Consider the following 21,513-nt stretch of genomic DNA (forward strand, 5'->3'; position numbering starts at 1 on the left):
AGGGCCAGGGAACCACATGTCCTTAGAGTTGCCATCCAACCCTTTGAAAAGTATATATTAGAGAATGATGGAAGAACGTGCTGCCCAAGGGAGACTTTGTGAATCGATTCCCCAGAGGAAGAGAGAATTCCCCCTGCCTCAGATGGGTGACTGGCTGCTGCTAAGTCATTACCTTTAAAAAAAACTTGCCAGTTTCACCTAAGGTAAAATAGATACATTTATCTGCACATCTGCTCTATTGCCTTGTATTGTCCTATAGGAAATGGCTCAAACGTTACAAACACTGAGGTCATCTGACTGCAAATATCTAAGGCCGGGGTGGCCAACCTGTGGCTCCGGAGCCACATGCGGCTCTTCAGAAGTTAATATGCGGCTCCTTGTATAGGCACCGACTCCGGGACTGGAGCTACAGGCGCCAACTTTCCAATGTGCCAGGGGGTGCTCACTGCTTAACCCCTGGCTCTGCCACAGGCCCTGCCCCCACTCCATTCCTTCCTGCCCCCTCCCATGAGCTTGCCAGGCCCTCGCTCCTCCCCCTCAGAGCCTCCTGCATGCCACAAAACAGCTGATCGGCAGGTGTGGGGAGGGAGGGGGAGGTGCTGATTGGCAGGGCTCCGATGGGCGGGAGGTGCTGGGAACGGGGCGGGGAGGAGCTGATGAGGGGCTGATGATGTATTACTGCGGCTCTTTGGCAACGTATATTGGTAAATTCTGGCTCCTTCTCAGGCTCAGGTTGGCCACCCCTGCACTAAGGCAATTGTTACGTGTTATCATTGCATTTCAGGGAAGGAGGATTTATTTGGGAAGCTATTGGCATTTTGTTAACAGCTCCCCTCCTTCGCTTTTCTGTTAAATCAGTTGTTACAAGTCACAGCCCAAAAAATTTCAGCAACAAATGGTGATTCTCTGCCTTAATCATGAGATTACCCGACATCTCCCTACACAGATACCAAAACTACATTAGAAGAACGTTAAGATTGCCAAGTCAAACCGTTCTAACTTAGGGAAAGCCAGGATAAAGGTTCTCTGGCACACAACTGTGGTGTGGAATTAGAGCATGCTCAGTGCAGCTGGAAAGTTCAACGAGTTTAGCAGCAAGCCCCATTGAGCACGTGCAAATGATAATTTTAAGAGAATTATAGCTCAGCCAAATCCGGATGGAATTCACAGGGACAGCAAAAGGCACCTCTCTGACTGCAGGCCTATCTTCCTGCCAAATTTCAAGTTCATCCTGCAAAGCGTGGAAGCATTAGAGCTTTTCAAATAAAATGAGCAGTTGGGGAAAAATTTTAACATCAGCAAAACCACCTATTTTCTCTGAACCTTTATCTCAGAAATGGCTGAATCGTTTTGCTGACGCTGTCTACAAAAATTCAGCCTGAGGCAGGGAGCAAGCTTGGAAAATTTCAGCCTGAATGGTTAAAGTTCAGAAACAGGGACTTATAATGGAAAATGTTAAGCAACTTTAATTATAAGCATTACTGCCAGCTCCACCTGTAATTTTAGCTAGCAATAGAAAAGCCCTTAATTCAGAGCAACTTCATAATGCTTGCTCTGCTCTCTGAAAATGCACAGCATGTCAATAGACACCCAGTCTCTGCAGCTACGCACATACCATCTCTGCCTGTCAGCTGTCACTCGAGTAAAGTGAGACATCAAGCCATCCCCGAGATCTCCCTTCAGTCTCGTTCACTCCACATCTTGTCCCAGCCCTGTGTATACTTGGCAGCTGGCTTGTTCACAGTGGGGGAGAGGGGTTGGGGGGTTTGAACACCAGTGCAAACTCCCAATGTAAATGCACTGCACTGGTGCAGTTACCAGGCAGAAACCCTATTTCGCCACTAGTGCAACCCCATTTATGCGAGGAATTTGCACAGGCCTAACAACAAGGTAGTTGAACCAGGGCAAACTTCCCTTGTCTAGACAAGCCCTGTTGCCTCCCGTACCTTTGACCTGTAGAAGATTAAACCATTTCCTGTTCCCCTGAATCCCTTACAGCTCCAATGGCCTGAGACTATGTGCTCCAGCCAGTGACCTAGAGCACAAGGGGGTGGAGAAAGTCCACCAGCCAGCACAAGTTGCAACTGTTTGAGTGTCATACCCACACACAAAGGAGGGACCATCTGCTCCCTTTCTGGAGAAGAGAGCAGAATGGAAAATCCAACCTCTCCATCTGTAGCCCTCTTTAGCAAAAATCGCTCTGGATCAGCCATGAGCTGCTGTTGGCTTCCCGGCCTGAAACGAGCCTCAAAGCCAAGGAAACACAAATTAAACAACTTTCTGTACCACACGCAAAAGCTGCTGTTAATATCACCTGCCACCACATCCGCTGACCACCGTACCATCTCCTGGGATGTTCAGGCGAAAAGCTGGCAATACCCTGGATGGGAGAAGTTGCTTTAATTAGTTTGCAAATGCAACTCCTCTAGCACCATTATTTGCCGGTGCCTTGAAGGTCAGTGCTATCTGAACTGCAACCAAGCTATCTGTTCTTGCCTGCTCAGCTAACACTTCCCTTAGCAAGACGATTTGAGGATTTTTCCAGTTTCAGATCTGTCCCTAAATGACCCCCTGCTCCCCCTGAAAACTTCCAGCTCTGAAACACAATTGTCTCCTCTGCTACAAAACGCAGAACTTCCTGCTATGAGACTCCACTGCGTCCCTCGTTATACTCGGCAGCACAGCAGCTGGGGGGTCTTACAGCTGTGAAACCCAGCTGTCCAGCCTGTTCTTCTACCCAGCAACATCTGGGAGACGCACCCAGACTGCCCTTTCACATGGGAGCACGAGGAAATGTACAGCGGTAAGCCTGAACCCCACAGCTTCTATTTTTCTACACAGCAGCACCAAGGAACTTCCAGTTGGGAAGACCCAGCTCTGTCGCTCACGTTAATCTATGCAGCGCAACATCTGGGAAAGTTCCAGCATCTAACAACTGCACTGCTGTGCAGCAGACAGAGGCCTGAACTACAAACCCAGTACCCAACACTGCTGAACGACGGAGAAATTCGGAGCCAGACCCAGCAGTTCCGGCCCCACCTTTCTGCTTCACTTAACACTCCATGGAACTTCCTAGGGCAAGAACCACCCCTGGCTGTATTTTCTACAGCGGCACATTCTTGGGCATTCCTTACTCTCACCATGCTCCCGTGCTGTGACTGATGCTGGAGGTGAGTTCCAGCTCTCCCCCTCCCCATCAGCCTTTTTCGAGTCAGGGCACCCCAAGCGAGGCTGATAACCAGACCCGTTGCCTCACATGCCTCGGCAAGATAATGACGGGACGAGAATTTTAAATTCCATAGCCGATATCTATCCATTGGACCTGGAGTCCCCGAAAGGGAGTGTGTGATAAATTCACCCACAGAATCAGAGTCACGAGCGCCCGGTGAGGACTTATCCTTCACATAGATACAGATTAAATATTTAAAATTGCTACATCGCTCTAAAGAGCCGGGTTATTTATTTTTGCAGGGGCTGATCAATCACAAGTGTCCCCAAAGAACGCCAGACCTTTAGCTACTCATCTGATTACGCCTGCTGTAACCGTGTCATTCCTGCCCTGGTGCTTAATATTTCATCCGCACGGCTCCTAGGCAAAGCAGGACCGAAGGCTGATTTCCTAATGGAACAGTTCTTTGACTTTTAGGCGGGTTTATCCAATTCAAGGGAAAAGATGGAGAAGAGACAACGATTTCCCTCTTCACTCCGAAGCAGCCAGAGTTACTTTAAAAATAACAATTCTACAAATAAAGGATAGTTACGAGCTGGCATGTGAACTGCAAACCTGCTGCTGAGTTTAACTACAAACAAGTGATACCAATGTCTGTAGCATACAGCAGCCCCATGGCTTCTAGCTAAGGCGCTGTTCTTATTACAGTGCCGGGTCTGGACTTTGACCCAGCAGCAAGCTGGGCTACTATTACACAAACTGAGTTTACAGGCCTCAGCTCCGTCGTTAGAGGGTAGCGGGCAGGCACATCGCTGGTTATCTCTTGGTGGGAAATCCGTTGCAAAGCCAGGCGGTTTGGTATATCAAACTGCTAAGAAAACCTTATGATGCCAGGGCCACTTTCGTTACATGGCAGCTAAGCTCACCCTCTCCTCAATTTCCCCTCTGAATACTGAGACGCAGTATTTAATGCCACGCATTTCTGAACCCACACACCCACCCCACAGCCCCCGCTGGGATCCAAGATGTACAGAAAGCTGGAGCTATTTATCTAATCCCTTCAAAAGGTTAAGATCAATTGCTACCTGGGTCCAAACTACATCTGGCTTTAGGGTGACCAGATGGCCCGATTTTATAGGGACAGTCCCGATATTTGGGGCTTTGTCTTATATAGGCGCCTATTACCCCCCATTCCCTGTCCCGATTTTTCACACTTGCTGTCTGATCACCCTGTCTTAGATTTTTGCAAAAACATGTGACCCACTATGTTTGCCAATCAAAGCCAGCCTCCAATTAGCCCCATCCCAGTGCCGTGCAGAGGCTTTACTGTAGGATGGGCACAACTATTTCTCAATACGATCATGTCATTTTCTCCCCTACACAGAGAGGCAGAAGCGACATGCCTGAAGTCACACCGTCCAGCAGTGGCAGAGCCAGGAAGAGAAGGCCTGGATCCCTGCTCTAGCCACTGGGAAAGCTCTGTGGGAGCTAGGAAACAAACGGGAGATTCTGGCGGTGTTTTGCTTTTTCTCCCCCTGTTGTCTCCTGTCACATGTTTGGTGAGCTGCCTGGAGCAGGGCCTGCCTTTCTATTTCATGTGTGCACAGAAGCAAACCCAATGGGCCCTACGTCCCTGGTGGGCAGGAGCGCCACCAGCTTTTCTGCCGCCCTAGGCGGCGGAAGGTCCACCCCGAAATGCTGCCCGCAGCAGAAGGTCCTGCCACCGAAATACCACCACAGTCGCCACCCCGCAAATTGTAGCTCCCTAGGCAACCGCCTAGGTCGCCTAATGGGTTGCGCCGGCCCTGCTGGTGGGGGACATTAAGCAGCCCTGCAATACAAATAAGTAATGAGGATGAGAAGAAGAGATAGCAAGGAAAGTGTACGCATTCCCAGCCCTCGTACAAGGCATGTCACTGAGACGCTCCTCCATTACGTGACCCAGCACCAGCCCAGGGTCCCTCCCACGGCAGATTTGGAGAAGGGGCAGCATTGTGCCTACAGATGGTTAGCAGTGAACACTAGCTCCAGAGACGTGCAGCAGGGTTCAGAAAGGGCTGTGTTCTCTCTGTGGAGTGCTCAGAACAGGACAGAATGGCTTTTAAGTCAAGGCCGTATTATTCCAGTACATCTCTTTTGTGTGCCTGGCCTAATTGGATGGTTATGGCGGTACTAAGCAGCCCTTGCATTTCAAGACCGGAGTCAGCTGAATCTCTGAAATCGTGTAATTTTTTGCATGACCGAGCATGCAGATGTAATAAAAAAAAAAAGAAAGAAAGGAAAAAAACCTGGGCCTTAAATTAATCCCCAATTGACAAAGACGAATGGTTAGAGGGAGCTGAATTACAAACCTGGTGGCATGGAACTCAGCCCCTCTTTAACAGCTCAGGAGACTGAGAGTGGCTATTCAAAGACATACCCCCAGAACAGAGGTTCCCGGCTTGGCATCAGGGGTGCCTGCTACGCAAAGCAGTGCTAGGCTCATTAGCAAACTAGGGCTCATTAGCGAACTAAAGAGTTGTTAATTACCCTCTGGCCATGCTAAGCATTGTGTGGGACCCATCTAATTGTCTTGGGGGAGGAGGGAGAAAATGGAAAATGATGTCTGGATGAGAGGAACAGGGCCCCCAATTGGCCAAGGGCCAGTCCACATGTCCCCACCGCCACTATGAGTTATAGACGCAGCGTACTCAGCTATGTAACTGAAAGGGGAGGCTGCAATTCTGATGTCAGTGTTCAATGCCTTTCAACATAAAGGAACCCCCTGTTCCTTGCTTCAGAGATGGGCAGCCATTTTGTGTTTAGTTCAGCTACAGTGGTTTGAGCATTGGCCTGCTAAACCCAGGGTTGTGAGTTCAATCCTTGAGGGGGTTACTTAGGGATCTGGGACAAAATCAGTACTTGGTCCTGCTAGTGAAGGCAGGGGGCTGGACTCGATGCCCTTTCGGGGTCCCTTCCAGCTCTATGAGATAGGTATATCTCCATATATACAGAGTGCTCTGAAGAAGTCACACACACTGTACTCCCTCATGGAGATTTGATCGCCATGGTCCCTCTGGGCTTCATAAGCTATTAATTTTACTTTTGTTCTTGATTGATTGGTTGTTTTCTCTTAATCTAAAATGAAAGGCATTGAAACCGAAAGCATTTCCTCATGCCTGGAGAGTATTCCATAGAGCTTACGTGACCAGAGACAGAGCCCCGGACTAAACGTCCCTCACAACATGCCAAAGATTTGCCTAATGCGTGATTCATCCATGAAAGGTTTAATCTGGAGCAGGCAGATTTGAGAATATACTCAGAACAGCACCAGCCATAGTGTGACTGGATGATGCACTGCATCTAACTTGGCATTTGTTGACTGAACAGGTTGAGGCTTCAATTCCTTCTGGAGGGTTGTGGAGGACAGAGTTTGGCAGAAGTTCTGAGACCTGTCTCCCTCCATCACATGCTTTTAAATCCAGTATTCATCCTTCTAACTCTCAGTCACCGTGATATTGTCGAGAGGCGTGGCCTTGTGATCTGAGCCCAGGACTAGTGAACTCAGACCTCCGCGTTATAATCCTGGTATGGATAGTGACTTGAGGTAAATCACCTATTCTCCCGGTACCTCTGTTTCTACAGCTGTAAAATGGGAATGACAATGCTAATGACTCACTTTACCAGGAGAAGGCCTTGGAAACACTAAAGGACAGTTTCTCAAAAGGAGCCCTCCATTTTTGTGCCCACAACGTGTAGGTATTAATAATTGTTGACACAATGTAGGCCATTTAGATCTCTCAGCTCCTGCCCACACCTGTAAACCTGGCACTTAGATGTCTCTAAGGGTACATCTACACTACAGCGGGGAGTCGATTTAAGATACGCAAATTTAGCTACGTGAATAGCGTAGCTGAATTCGACATATCGCAGCCGACTTACCCCGTTGTGAGGATGGCGGCAAAATCGACTTCTGCCGCTTTTTGTTGGCGGCGCTTACTACCACCTCTGCTGGTGGAGTTAGAGCGCCGATTCGGGGATCGATTGTCGCGTCCCGACGGGACGCGATAAATCGATCCCGGAGAGGTCGATTTCTACCCGCCGATTCAGGCGGGTAGTATAGACCAGACCTAAATCACCTACACTGAGCCTGTAAATAACTGTGCGCGCAACACTATGCCAGGGTGTCTGCAGGTGCCATAAGGGGAGACCCCAATAAGACCGGTCTGAAAAACTACCCCTATGAAGAGTTAGAGCGCTCTGACAATGAAACATGCTAAATGAAGTAGCCAAATTATTATTACTCCAAACACGACAGGTTCCCCCATAATACGCATCAGGAGGTACAAAGAAGGTTTTCAAAAATCAATCAGTTGGATAAAGATTTATGAATGTTATTCTTAGCGCACTTTAATTGCATGTATAAATTAAAAATGAGCTAACTCTGTACTGGGCAAAGCAACTGCACTCACCTAAAAAAAATGCACTTCAGCTTTTAATTCCATTTCAATTGCACACAGATGCACAAAGTTAACACCATGCTGCATAGAAATCAGAGCCTTTATCAGATCATGCACTTAAAAAAATTGCAGTCACAATTTGATTCCACTTAGACTGCACACATACATTTTTAAAAGTTACTGCTGTGCTGTACAGAGCAGCATTAATTGAGTGTTAACGAGCTGTCAGATCAGTTTCCCACTGTCCTTATTATCAGATGTCAAGGTTTCAGGGATGTCCCAATTAAACATAATCAAAGGCTATTTAATATATGGTAAACTGATTCTCAGCCACTTGAGTTGATTAACCAGATGTCCCTATTATCTGGATCCCAATTAGAGCTGGGTTTGGGGTTTTTTTAGGGGGCGGGGGAGAGTTTGGTAAAGAGTTTATTTGCCAAAAAATGCATTGTTAGGTCAAACAAAACTATTCACACATTCAGGTCAAATTTGGCTCATAGTTTTGGCCAAATTAAAAAAAAAAAGGAACTGCAACATTTCAACTCTGTTTTATTTTGAAATGTAGCTACATTTGTTAAAAATATTAAAAATGATAAAAACACCCCAAAATGGAACAAAACAAGCAAAATTATATTTTTGGGTTGAATGAAACATATTCAGACCAAAACAATGTTTTTTCTGGAAGTTTTGGTTTGGTCATGGAATTTGAAAAAAACCCAAACAATTATTTGCTCAGCTCTTGCCCTGATCAAATAAGTAAATAAATAAATGGAGATATCCTATCTCCTAGAACTGACCTTGAGGTCATTGAGTTCAGCCCCCTGCCTTCACTAGCAGGACCAAGTACTGATTTTGCCCCAGATCCCTAAGTGGTCCCCTCAAAGATTAAACTCACAACCCTGGGTTTAGAAGGCCGATGCTCAAACCACTGAGCTACCCCTCCCTACATACCACACAGGCTGCTCAGATATTATGTCAATGAGCATGGCATAAAGGGAGATTATAGGATCCAGTTCAGGACATCACTTGAGTTCGGGTTTATTTTATTTCCCTTCTTTCCATTTATTGCAGTTTGTTGCTATTCATGTTAGAAGTCAGAGGCTCAGAACTGTATGTTTGCCTTGGGTCCAGGGATGGGTTAATACTGCTTCACCTGGAACTAGACACACAGGCCAAGATTTTTAAAAGGCGACAGTGATTTTGTGAGCCCGACACGCGACGCCATAAAGGGAACTGATTTTCAGGAAGTGTCAAGCATCCACCTGCTGAAATTGAGGATCCTTTAAGATGCCTCAAACTGAGCCCCCAAAATCACTAGTCACTTTCCAAGTCTTGGCGAGAGCTTTATTTTTATTGGCCCTAATTACAACCAGGGAATGAATTAAATAAAATAACTACGATTGCCCCACCAAAGAGAAAACCCATCTTTGTAAACACAGGACTAGAATCCAGCCCTCGTGAGATAAGCCTCTGAAATGCACCATGGGCTCAGTAAACAACAACAAGGAAAACCTCTCTGCAGCGGGACGAAGTCTAGAGTGCTGGTAGACAGCGGGAAGCGACTTGGCTTTCACTGTGGGTCATTCGTACATAATCCTTCAGCCAGAAAAATCACAGCAGGCCCCATTCAGTCATAGACTCATCAGGGTTGGAAGGGCCTCAGGAGGTCATCTAGTCCAACCCCTGGCTCAAAGCAGGACCAATCCCCAGATAGATTTTTACCCCAGTTCCCTAAATGGCCCCCTCAAGGATTGAACTCACAACCCTGACTTTAGCAGGTCAATGCTCAAACCACTGAGCTATCTCTCCCCCTCACTCCTATTCAACAGGGTGATCTTACTTCACAAGCGGCCATAGGCACTCCTCAACAGGGTGAGGGGATCAGAATCAGGACCACAGGGGAGATTAAGTCAAATCCAGGAAATAAAGAATCATCCCAAATTGTCAAGAAAGTTTCCCTTCCCGTGAATTCCCTGCAGCCTGGATGTGCTAACAACATAACCTTGACTTCCACACTGAAGGGAAAAGAGACAACTGGATTTCTTCTCTCTTGTTAACCACAGTTTGGCTGGAAACACCACAAGTGCCTGGAAAACCTAAAGAAAGTAGTAAAAACCCCACTCGGGACACAGTCAAAATTTCAGTGTCAGACCTGAGAAGCAGCTCTGAAAATAGGCATTCCCTTCTGCATCTAAACATTGCACTTTGCTTCCCATCCTCCCAAAGACAGTCATAATGAGCCAGACACGGGGGTTTAACTTACAGGAACCATGTTGGAAAGGAAACTCTTGATTTGCAAGTTTAACATCTCCCAAAGCTGTGACTGCTAAATGGGGAGCGGGGAGGGGACCTCGAGGAAAGGAAATTGACACATCTTCATGCTACTGACCTATCCATCAACACACAACACTGATACCCCCCAAGCCGTATGGCATCTGTCTGATTTGAAAGTGACTCGGATTCTGTCTATGGCTCATTTTGTGCCGAGCTTAGAAAGAGCAGGTCAAAAAGCTCTAATTACTTTTCTCAGGAAATTCTGGGAGAAACTTTTTTCAAAATTCTATACAAGCTTTGACTATTTCCCCCCCCACCCCCCAACTGATAAGCAAAAATATTTTACTTTAAAAATAAAAAAAACATTTTCAGTTAAAAAAATTGGGTTTTGTTCATATTTACCAAATCTTTATGGTTTCAAGTTTAGAAAACGAGAAGAGAAAATTGCAACCCAACTGAGTGATGGCTGGAAAGCCATTTCCTTTGCATTCCAAATAACGTTTAGATGAAAACAATTTGACTAGCGCTGTTGGGAAGGAAGATTCAAAAGGCGCATTGTTGAATACTCAGCAGACACTCCAGGACTGCACAAGCCAAGGGCTGGGCTCTGTTAAAATTGCCTGGAAACTGCAGGGTCCATCTATGTCTAGCAGCCTCAGTTAAGAATCCTTTTTATATATATTGCATAATAATAATTAATGGAGATATCCCATCTCCTAGAACTGGAAGGGACCTTGAAAGGTCATCGAGTCCAGCCCCCTGCCTTCACTAGCAGGACAAAGTACTGATTTTGCTGCAGATCCCTAAGTGGCCCCCTCAAGGAATGAACTCACAACGCTGGGTTTAGCAGGCCAATGCTCAAACCACTGAGCTATCCCTCCTCCCAATCCTGTCTCTCTCCTCTGAGACGGCATCAATTCTTGCCACAGATTCAAACCGCACACAGAGAGGAGAAAAAACATAGCTTCATGCAATACAGTGCTCCCTCTTTGCATGGTTCTCTTTGATAGAAGGCTCCCACCCTCTTGCTGCCAGCTCCATGAAAATCTATGAGAGATCCCCCCCGAGCAGTGTAACACGCAGTTTGACATGACACCAGATCCCTGGAAAGGTAGCATTACCCAACAGGCTGTGGATTCAATTACCAAACTGGCAGAGCAACGGAAAGCTCTAATCATCTGAACCGTTTCCAACTGGACGGGGCAGCGGAAGGGGAACAATCCTGCGTTCGCAAGGATTAAGTGATAGAATCGGTTTTTAGCTCTATAACGGAAGGATAAGGAGCAGTGACCCTCACTGGAATAGGCATGACATGGCAAGGACCCCCACGTGCCACACACCTTACAGGACAATTTGAGCAGCTGTGCATGAAAGGAAACAGGCAGTGTCTCAAAGCCTCTCGATGACACTCGAGATAAATGAGAAAATTTAAGGTGCAGAGGAGAACTAAGCAGATTCTTGTAGATGAGAGCTGAACAAGATAAGAGCAGTGATGAATCTAGATACATTACGCTAGGACAAGTCAAAGCACTTGTGATTATGGTGCATGGAAAAGAGATAGAGTAATGTACTTACGGTCCCCAGGTGCTGTCCAAGCATTCCCTGCAACCTTGGTCAGTCATTTTCTAGGGAGCAAGGAAAACAGGTTTTTAAAAACTTTCAGAACACAGCTGTTCTCAGCAGAGGAAGTTTTTGGGTTTTTTTAACAACAAGGAAACCACTAAAGGTTTGGGGTTTGGAGAATAATAATCATATGCAGTGCTGACAAAACACCACACATGTTCAAAGCACTGTGCAACAGAGACGACTCGTGGGGGGGCACACAGGGTCATGTGCCCCCCCCCCCATATTTTTGCCAGGGTTTATATTTTTATTTTATTTTATTTTTTTGCAGGGAGTGGGCTCAAAATTGTAAACCCCCTCCAATATCAACAGTTACATGTCGCCGACTCCCAGTTCTTAAATAAGGCAGTTAAGTAAAATATTCTAACCCAGACCTGATCAGAAAATTACCATCTAAATGAAATTATACATTTTCTTACCAACTCTGGCTATTATCCCCATTTTGCAGATGAGGAAAGAGAGATGCAAGGAGACTTGCACAAGGCTATACAGTGAGTCAGTGGCAGAGCCTGTAAGTTTGCTGGGAGTTGCCAGATGATGTTGTCCAGTCTTATAAATTCTGTTGGACTGAATGTATGGGCAGTAAGTTCTAAGGGAAATGCTTGTTGTTTAGTTATGGTGCAGTTCTTCTTCAAAGGTGAGCATATCACTAGTAAAAGTCTGTTCTCTGGCTCTCTGTCCAGATCATTTCTTAGATGCAGAGCTTCTGCCTAAAGGATATGTGGCCATCCAGGCAAAATGAAAATACAACATGGTATGAAATCCTTTGCAGAATCAGAATTAAAATTCATTCCTCTAAACCACACTGCTACCTAAGAGTTCAGATGCTTGTCCTAACTAACTAAACTATTCTACACTCTTGAGCATGGGAATCTCATGGGAACAGCCTCTCATGCTTTAATATGGCACTTCCAGTCCTCAGGAAAAAAAACAAAGTTTGGTAAAAAATACAAAAAAAATCACAGAGGGGACAAAGTTAGCCAAACTTCATCCAAACATCCAGATACCACCAGCTTCTGGGACATCAATATGATGGTGATGGACACATCTGAAGTGTAATTTCATATACACACACTTTAAATCTCAGAAAAGGCGCTGTGGGTGGGAATAATGCTATGTCAAAAGCTCTTTCAAAATGCTCTAATCGGTTGTCTCCCCATCTCCCCAGTCGGTTGTTTCTCATTGCTGCTTTGTGCCTAGAGGACACCGCTCAGCAACTGAGGCTCCAAAGTATTACGCACTGCATACGCATAAAATGAAAAGTCAATCACTGATTCAAACAGCTCATCTGCCTACCGTGCACTGCAAGCTCCACAAAGTAGCAAATCTGTCTGCTTACTTGTTTGCAAAGTGCCACGGTTGCAGGGCTACATGAATAATAAGGACCAGTTCCTATTTGATTGAAACAACAATACTAACTGTACCGATCCCCTTGGCATCACTACTCACTGTGGGCAAAGAATTCACTTTCTCCCTAGGACATGGGGGATCAGGCTAGGTATTGGAGACAGAGCTGCTAGGACTGTCTGGGCTAGAATCAACACGTAGGAATGGAAGACCCTGCATGGACAATGGAAACGGCAATGACCAAACGACGCCCAGCTGCAGAGGCATGTGAACACAGCATTGCTGTGTCCAGAGAACAGGGGACATCAAGTCATTCCAATGACCCCCATCCCATCCATCATCATCTCCATCTTGCTCAGGTAGGTCAGTCTTCTCCAGGGCTTCTGTCCTTCTCCCTATGCCACGGAGGGTTGGCTTGTCAGGCCTAGATCCACACGCCCCGTCCTCAGCAGCATCTATTGATACAAACTCAGCGCTCACTCCACACACGGAAGTTCATTCGCCTCGGTGGGGTAAACTGAGGGAGAGGGAATTTGTGGCTCCTCGTGCGTGGCAGCCTGACCCCTTTGCTCAGGTTGGGGGGTGGTTTGTGGGGTGACGTTATTTGGTTTCCCTCTCTCTGCCCTCCCTGGAATGCTGGCTTCTCTGCCTTCTGATCTGCAGAAATGTATTCATGTATTCATTTAAAAGTTCTCTCTGTACTCAAGCGGGTGCTGCTTGTAATTGCTGGCGGCCAAAATCTGTTCTGTTTTTTTCTGGCTGAGGTACCAGGCAATCATCAGCTGTAATTATTTCGAGTCTTGTTACAGATGGAACTCCAAGCTTTTCCGTCTTAAACTGAATTCATTATTCAAATGCAGACTCCAGCCTTCTGGAGGGGCTTGAGAACGGACGGTTGCGGAGGAGCAGGCAGTGCAGAGTAACGGTGAGCAGCGATATGGGTACGGGGGAAGGTGAGGGGGATAGTGGGGTCTCCTGAACGAATAGTCCCTCTTGGTTTTTTTTTCCTGGGTCATTCTTACTTTCGGGCTGCTGAAAAGTTGCAGGGGGTTCGGCTTGGTTTTGGACAGAGGGAAAAGGTGCAGTCTGTGGTGGGAACTGCTCCCACACCATTTAACATGGGAGCCTCGTTCTTCAGTGGTTAGAGCGGTGGAAGTCAGCACTCCGGGGTTCTACTCCTGGTTCTAGGAGGGACTTTACCTGAGTGATTTGAGCAGGGGGCTGGGAAACAGAACGGCTGGATTCTACTGGCAGCTCTGTGTTGACTTGCTGCATGAACTTGGATAAGCCACGTCCCCATGCAGGTCTCAGTGCCCCTATCGACAACATGGAATAATGCAATTTACCTGCCTTACAGGGATGCTGGGAGGTCAGGCGGGTTAATGTCTGTAAAGAACTTGGGGATCAGTGGATGCCAGATACCAGGGAAGTATAAAGTGATAAGACAGACCCAAAGGGGGAAGCCACTGCCATCACGCCCCCCCACCCATTAGAAGTCTGCAGTAGAAGTCTTGAATCCCCCTCTGACCTTCCTTGATTAACCCCTTTTGTGCCAGGATGGAAAACATTTGGTGCTGGAACCATTTTTATAGTGAGGGTGCTGAGAGCCATTGGACCAAACTCTAAACCTGGTATATAATGGAAACCACTTTAAGCCAGGGGGTGCTGCAGCCCCCCTCGTTCCAGCACCTATGTGGAAAATATACAAAATGGTCACGCTGGTTTCCTGCAGCACAATAATTTCACAGGGCTAGACAGTGTCTATCTGCTCTGCACATCCATCCCTCCACAGGGCCTGGAAGGGCTAACATGTCCTGTCTCATAAGATCCATTCCCTGACCATTTTCTGCCTTTTCCCCAGTCCTTTAGCTGTCATCCTAGGGCAGATTATGGGGAATCCTCTCCCCCAGCAATATTTCTACATGAAGCCCCCACTCAAGGAGCCCCTAGAACTAGCAGCAAATCTAACCAAAGCCCAGTGGAACCCCACAAAGCTTTGGACCCAAATTCTTCTCTCAGTTACATCAGTGTAGCTGCTGTGTAACTGACAAAACTGGACCCCTGAAGACTCAGGCCTGGTCATATAGCAGCTACCTGAGATACATCGAACTTAACACTGCAGCCAGCAGACCCCACATCCTGTACGCTCCCATCCCTGGGTTTGCGAGGCTCTCTAGGGGTAGAGGCAGTAGATCCCAGGTGCTTTAAGGAATCCAGTCTCCACCCCAAAGAGCTTAGTAGCTAATTTTTTACACACAATGCAGCTTGAGACAGTTGCACAGAACCGGTGGCCGCAGAGGCGAGGAAGGAACTAAAGTAGCACCACTACTGTGTGTGCACACTGGAGCCGGTGGAGAATTTTTCAATGGTAGGTTTTAAACTCCGAAAATGCCGATGCCTGGAAACCCAAACAGTTCCCTGGGAAGGATCTGCTTCAACAAATGTCTCGTTTTGAATAAACTTTGAAAACAAAATTTCACAACTGTCAAAACATCCCAGTTTGACATTTTCTAAGTGAAAAAATCCAGGGTTTTATGCCCAAACAAGGACGTTTGATCAAAGAGGGGGAAAAAAATCAGATTGTCAATTTGTGAACACTGAGATTTTGACAGGAAAAAATGTCAAGGTAAACTCACAGTAATAATAATTCCTAAGTAATTAATGTTAACAACAACAGTGATGCTCTAATTCCATTCTGCCAGATCCTCCCATCAGCCCCATTTCCCCCCTCTCACCCAGGAAGGACAATAAGCTGTAACTTACTAATGGAATGACACCAGTAGACCTCAAGGGAATCAGATGGAGCTAGTGCAGAGTTCATGCAGGAGGCATATGGGTGGCTTCTTGGTGCAGCATGGGCTATGCCTTTCTTTCCACGCAGAGGAGAGGCGGGGGTTGACTGTGAAAAGCCCCCTCGATTACACTAGAGCCTCTGCAGATTTACAGCCTGACTTGAAACGTATTTAGAGGCTGCATATTGGCACAGTGGCTGGCAACACGGACCATCCAGCAATACCTATTTAAGGGAACCCAGAAACTGCACAGGAAGGGTGGCACCTGGTGCCAGAACATGGCAGCCATGTTCATTACCCACTTCATTACCCATCAACTGCCTGCAACGAACCAAATCTCGACAGGGGCTGAGCACAGAAATACATGAGTACAGAAATTCATCCCCTGATGAAAAGCGCTGTGTAAGAGCTAGGCATTCGGTTAAAAGTTAAAGGGAGCTGCAATTTGGCCTTAGTAGTCGCAGTAACCCTGACACTAGCACCTGCGATGCAATAGCACAGAATGCAGTCCTGGAGAGAGAGACAGGCAGTGAGAAGGCTGCTCCGGCTGGGGAGAAGGCTTGGGATCTGCCCAAAGGGGGAGGGGGGAACTGTTAGAGAAGGAGAGTAACCTTGATGCCCAGCTAGCCGAGGAACCAGAGCTGGGTAGGAAGTGAGAACAAGAGAATACAAGTAGGGCACTGGGAAGTGAGAAGGAGGAAAGAAGGAAAACAGGAAAGGTTTCAGGTCAGGAGAAGCAGAAAATCAGAGCTGGGTATGTGAGCAGACACTGCTAGAGAATGGAAGGGGAGGGGGCAGAAATCTACAGACGTAGCAGAGAGAGTATCAAGGGAAAAAACGGAAAGGAAACAGAATTGGTGAAAAAGGGAATTGGTCAAAAAGCCGGGTCAGATGAAAACAGATCCTGAAAACAATAAACGAGAAGCCCACCCACAAAAGACCGGAAGTATATGAACAGAGAGAGTGACTGCTTGGACATCCATTGATGGAATACAGTTCAAAGGTGCCTAATGGACAAGTGAGAGCCCAGTAGGTGAAGAAACCCAGCTTGTGGAGAAACTCGGTGAAACAACCACAGGAACATCCAACCTAAGGATCACTTCAAGGCAAAGAACAGCTAGGAACAGTGGAGCTGGATTTACAGCCATAGTGAGGAAAAGTTGATTCTTCTCTGACGTGACACAGTGTATTGTTGAGTAATCTCTTTTGTTCTTGCTAATAACAATGCATTTGGTACGAACGGCACAGAGTGAGGAGGAGTAGCGGGTACAAGCTCACAAAGGTTGATGTGTGGTAACCTATAGTTTATTATGATAAGTAATAAGTACTTGGTAATGTTCCATATTATTTATGCTCCTGGTACAATTCTTGGGTTTTCTAAAAATTTATCTTTTTTGTCTTGGTTTGCCTTTGCCTCTCCTCACCCTTAGCCTAGCAAGGTCACTGCAGCCACAACACCTCTCAGGATTTGGCCTTAAAACCTGATCACTAGCGTGTTCCCTTTCTCTCAGGGCTTGCAGGGTATGTCTACACTGCACACTAGGCCTGGGCTCTGACTCGGGTTTGAGCCCAGCCCCACTTCTGTCCACATGCAAATGTGTCTGACGCAGGTCAGCAAGCACTCAGGACATGCTGGGGGAATCCCAGCCCAAGTCCTGCTGAGACCCAGGTCCAAGCCCTGTTTTGCAGTGTGGACGCAGCTCAAGCTCCAGACCTGGCCTGCGTAGTGCAATACAAACACGCTAGCAAGACTGTGAGACCAGATCCAGCAATTGGGAAGCCAGGTTTACGGTGCACTGTGGATGCTCAAGCACAGGCCTGGAAACACCACATCTACAAGCCCTGTTCCCACAGACCGGGGTTTACAATGATTTGCAGACAAACCCTTTGTCCATTAACTCTGCCCTTTCATAGGGGTTTATGTCCAAGGATCTCAAAGCACTTGACCATGCCTCACACACCCACGGGGAGGAAGTACTCTCTCCAAAAGAGAGGGGAAGTGACATTCACAAGGTCTCACAGGGAACTAGGGTACGTCTAAACTGCAGGCACTGGGTGGGACTGCAGCGGAAGTAGATATACCTGAGCTAACTTTACTCTAGCCAGCGCGGGGACTGGAGCAGCGAAATCCCAGCCGCTTGGCTTCAGCGTGCCCATCAGCTGCGATCGCTACGTTGACGTACCCTGATCTTTTGCCACAAGCACCAGAAAGCATGCTCCCTTCTCCCTGCCAGTCACAGTTAACAACAGACAGCAGTCATGGCACGCCAGAGGAGCGAAGGATGGATACTGGGCTGCTTACTAGGGGACCACCCTTTGTTCTGTTTGTACAGCACCTAGCACACTGGGGCCCTGGGCTATGACTGGGTATCTGGGGGAATTCTGGGGCTGTCTTTTGGTGTTTGGTATAACAAGGATGAGAGAGAGTTTGAGGGAGTGTTACTGGCAGCTTTAGTACCTTCATCTTCCCCAGGTGATGCTGCCAACATGGCATTAGGATTAGACCTTGCCCTCTCTCTTTCACTCTCTTGTGGGTCGTTCCCAAAGTCTCACAATCTCTCCCCAGCAGCCTCTACCGGCGATGCCCTGCCCATCCCCTCCCCAATGCCAGATGCTGCCTCCGGCCAGAAAACTGCTCAGGGTGTGTCTCCGTGGCCACTGGGGTCGAGCCTCCCAGCCTGGGCAGACAGACTCATTCTAGCAAGACTCGAGCTGGCACACTAAAAGGAGCTGTGTGGATGTGGCAACTCCAGAGCAGGCATGGGCTAGCCGCCTGGGCTCAGACCCCCGGGAGTGGGTGGCTTGTCTGTGCCTCTGCCGGTGCAGCAACATCCACTTTGCTATCTTCAGCGCACTAGCCCAAGCCCCACTAGAGAGATTGTCTACCTGGCCGGGAGGCTCGGGCCCAGCTGCTGCGGAGACACGCTCTTTGTCTTCCCAAAATTCCCTGCCCCCTTTGCAAGCTGGCTGCCCCGCCCTATCCCACTAGAAGCCCCAGCTCAGGGAAGCACTTCGGGGCTACGAGGGACAGGGACGGACTGAAGCACGTGCTTAAAAGCTCTGCTGAGCTGAGGCCTTCCGCGCGCTGGCTGCCTAATAGCCGTGTAAACGGAACAAGCGGAGGAACGCTCCATTAAGGGTCTCCACAGGATCGGGACTCAGCGAGGAAAGCTGAAGCCATCCCTCAGCTCTGCTAACGGACCTCTCCCTCCTCTCCACTGGGTCAGCTGGCCACAGGTGCCAGGTAGCAGGACTAACCCAAAGGGGTCTCAAAGAAGGGGAGAGACCTTCTCCCTCCCCAACAGCTGGGCAAGGGGAAGAGAATGGGAGAGGGGGTGGCTGGAAGGTGGGAACGAGGATGGGACACCTCTCTCTCGCAACCGCACCCCTCCCGCCTTCTTCCCTTTTCCCCCCAAACTAGCGTCTTTCCCCAAGTTCTGACCTGGGAAGCTCACTCTGGCCCTTGCGCTGCTAGGTTCCCCACCCTCCTGCATCCACAAGCACCAAATCATCATGAGATGGGCTGCTCTGATATGTCTGGCCCAAACCCAGAGTCAGCACCAGAGAGCGCCTGTTCCGGTGAGATTTCTCACCTCAATTTCCAGCTGAAGGAAGGATCAGATGACATGAGGGAGAGAGATGGATCTAAACAGGCTCCAAAGGAGGGTGCTCTGTCTATCTAGCCAGGATTCCCCCATACAGCCCCCATCAGCATTGCACCTGGGAGCCTCACAATCTTTAATGGGTTTATCCTTGCAGCCCCCCACCCACCCACTGAGGTAAGGCAGCGCTATTATCCCCAGTAACAGAGCGGGAACTGAGGCACAAGGAGGCCACTGCCTTAGTCACAAGTCCTTCCTTCCTCTCATCCACCTTCCTGGAGTTGTTGTAGGAACGCCCGGTCTCTCCTACACCCTAATCTCCAGCAAAGATCACATTGGCCCAATGACCAGGACAAGAGGGAGTTAACAGCTAATAGAGGTGCCTCATCAAAGCCATCCCCATCAGTTTCTGACAACTTCAGTCCCACTAGGAGCCTGTCTGCGAATGAAAGTTATTCTGGGATAAGGCCGGGCGTGAATGTCAAGCGCAATAGCTGTTCCAGAATAACTCCAAACCCAATGACACAGCTTCAGCCGCTCATCCTTTGGCCACGTCATTCCTGCTGGTGGGTATGACAAGGTAGCGAAATAGAAGCTTTCTCTGCCTCTCCCTTTTCATCGTCTGTGTCTCTCCCGATTCTATAGAGGTTCTTATACCGGGCTCATCACCGTCTGAGCCCCCTAGCATCTGAGCGCCTTCCAGTCGCGCACTAAGCAACGTGACTAATGTAACATGATATTACAGAATGAGCTTCTTTATAGCATCTGGGACGTGTTGTTTCTGGTGATTTTATTAAATTGAGAGAGACTGCTGACTCTACGCATATTTCTCAACCCAGATGGGTCTCTCAAACGTTAATATGCAAAGATATTGGACAGGTGTTCTGGGGGGAGGAGGGAGGTTCTCCTCCCTCCCAGCCCCCAGGCAAATGTACTTCAAATACGGAATAAATGGTACCCAAATATCTATTTGTCCTCTGTTTATTTTGATGGATACACACCTGATGCTTCAATTTTTCCATAACCACCTCTCATTTTTTTGAACCATTCCTATTTGGGGCTATTTTTCCTTCTCAAGGAGAGGCTGTCAGCTGCTAACAAATGAGAGATGAATTCTTCACTTCTCTGAGCATGACTCAAACTCCTTCTTGCCCCCTGGCTCTCTCTGCTGCCCCAATCTGGGCAAGTTTCCATTCTGCTGAAATTACCCAGTGGATTTCTAGCTGGCTCTGACTGGAGAGGCATTTCAGACCCTCCTCCGGCATCAGGCTCAGGCACTGACAGGGCAGCGTTAGAGTCACAGCAGGGAGACACTAAAACAGATGGCACGTCGCTTCAGCTTCATGGAGCAGGAGACGACATCCTCGTGCAGCACGGGCTGCCCCATGGAGAATCTGGGGTTTTAAATGACTAACCAGCTGAGATATGTCAGACCTCTTGGCATGCAAGAAGTCTGTCCACAGGCAGATCCTAGCAACCCGCACCCCACTCTTGGGCCAGGGGAGAATATGATCAACCTAGCACCTCAGGAAGAAGAGGCAATGTGCATCGGGGAAGAGGGAGGATGAGAAACTGTGTTCGTGTGTGTGCACCAACCTCTCCTTCTTCTCCAACAAACTCCCTGCCCCAGGCTGAGGCTTGTATGTTTAGAATCACTCAGGACAGCCAAAAAGGCAATGGGAAAAGTCAGCTAGCCAGTAAAAGAACAAACAAGAACCATTTACACACGTACACCACTTTCTATGTACATTACACACACAAAAACTATGTTAAAAGAACATTAAGGTCACCAAGTCAAGTATTTAACCTTAATTCACCCCCTTGCACGTATGTATTATCATGATACCGTCTTCAATTACATGAGGGCAGACTAATTTTTCCAGAGGACTCTTGGCTATCAGCTCTGCCTATAATACACACACACACACACACACACACACACACACACCAACCTGCATTTTCTCCTCCTGTGCCTCTGTTCCTTTACCCAGACGGTTCTAGATACAATGGACCTGGCTCTCCCTTGCCATGCATCTTGTGCTGTTCTTCTAACCAGTGCAAAGTGAGTGTGAAACACTGCCATTCTGCTCTGGGGGTGTTCTACACCCACTTTGCCAGGTGTAAGTGTCCACACACAGTGCAAGGCACTGAAGGATCTGGAGAAACAAGTCAGATTTTGCTCCCACTGAAGTCCATGGGACTTTTACTGTTTAATTCAGTGGGGTCAGGATCAGGCCCGACAACCGTGCAGACTACAGTATAGACCA

The 21,513-nt window shown here is 47.8% G+C and overlaps 1 protein-coding gene across 4 annotated transcripts in view; it reads right to left on the reverse strand.

Annotated features, from left to right (window-relative positions):
* LOC101947239 (opioid-binding protein/cell adhesion molecule homolog) overlaps positions 1-21,513 on the reverse strand; it is an 847,277-nt gene that overhangs the window by 796,517 nt on the left and 29,247 nt on the right. For all 4 annotated transcript variants that reach the window (XM_065570595.1, XM_065570593.1, XM_065570594.1 and 1 more), the window contains exon 2: positions 11,458-11,507. In XM_065570595.1, coding sequence (XP_065426667.1) covers positions 11,458-11,481 — 24 coding nt within the window. In that variant the 5' untranslated portion in view covers positions 11,482-11,507. The remainder of the gene's footprint in view (positions 1-11,457; positions 11,508-21,513) is intronic.

Source organism: Chrysemys picta, chromosome 16 (assembly GCF_011386835.1).
Source record: "Chrysemys picta bellii isolate R12L10 chromosome 16, ASM1138683v2, whole genome shotgun sequence".
Classification (NCBI taxonomy): Eukaryota; Metazoa; Chordata; order Testudines; family Emydidae; genus Chrysemys; species Chrysemys picta.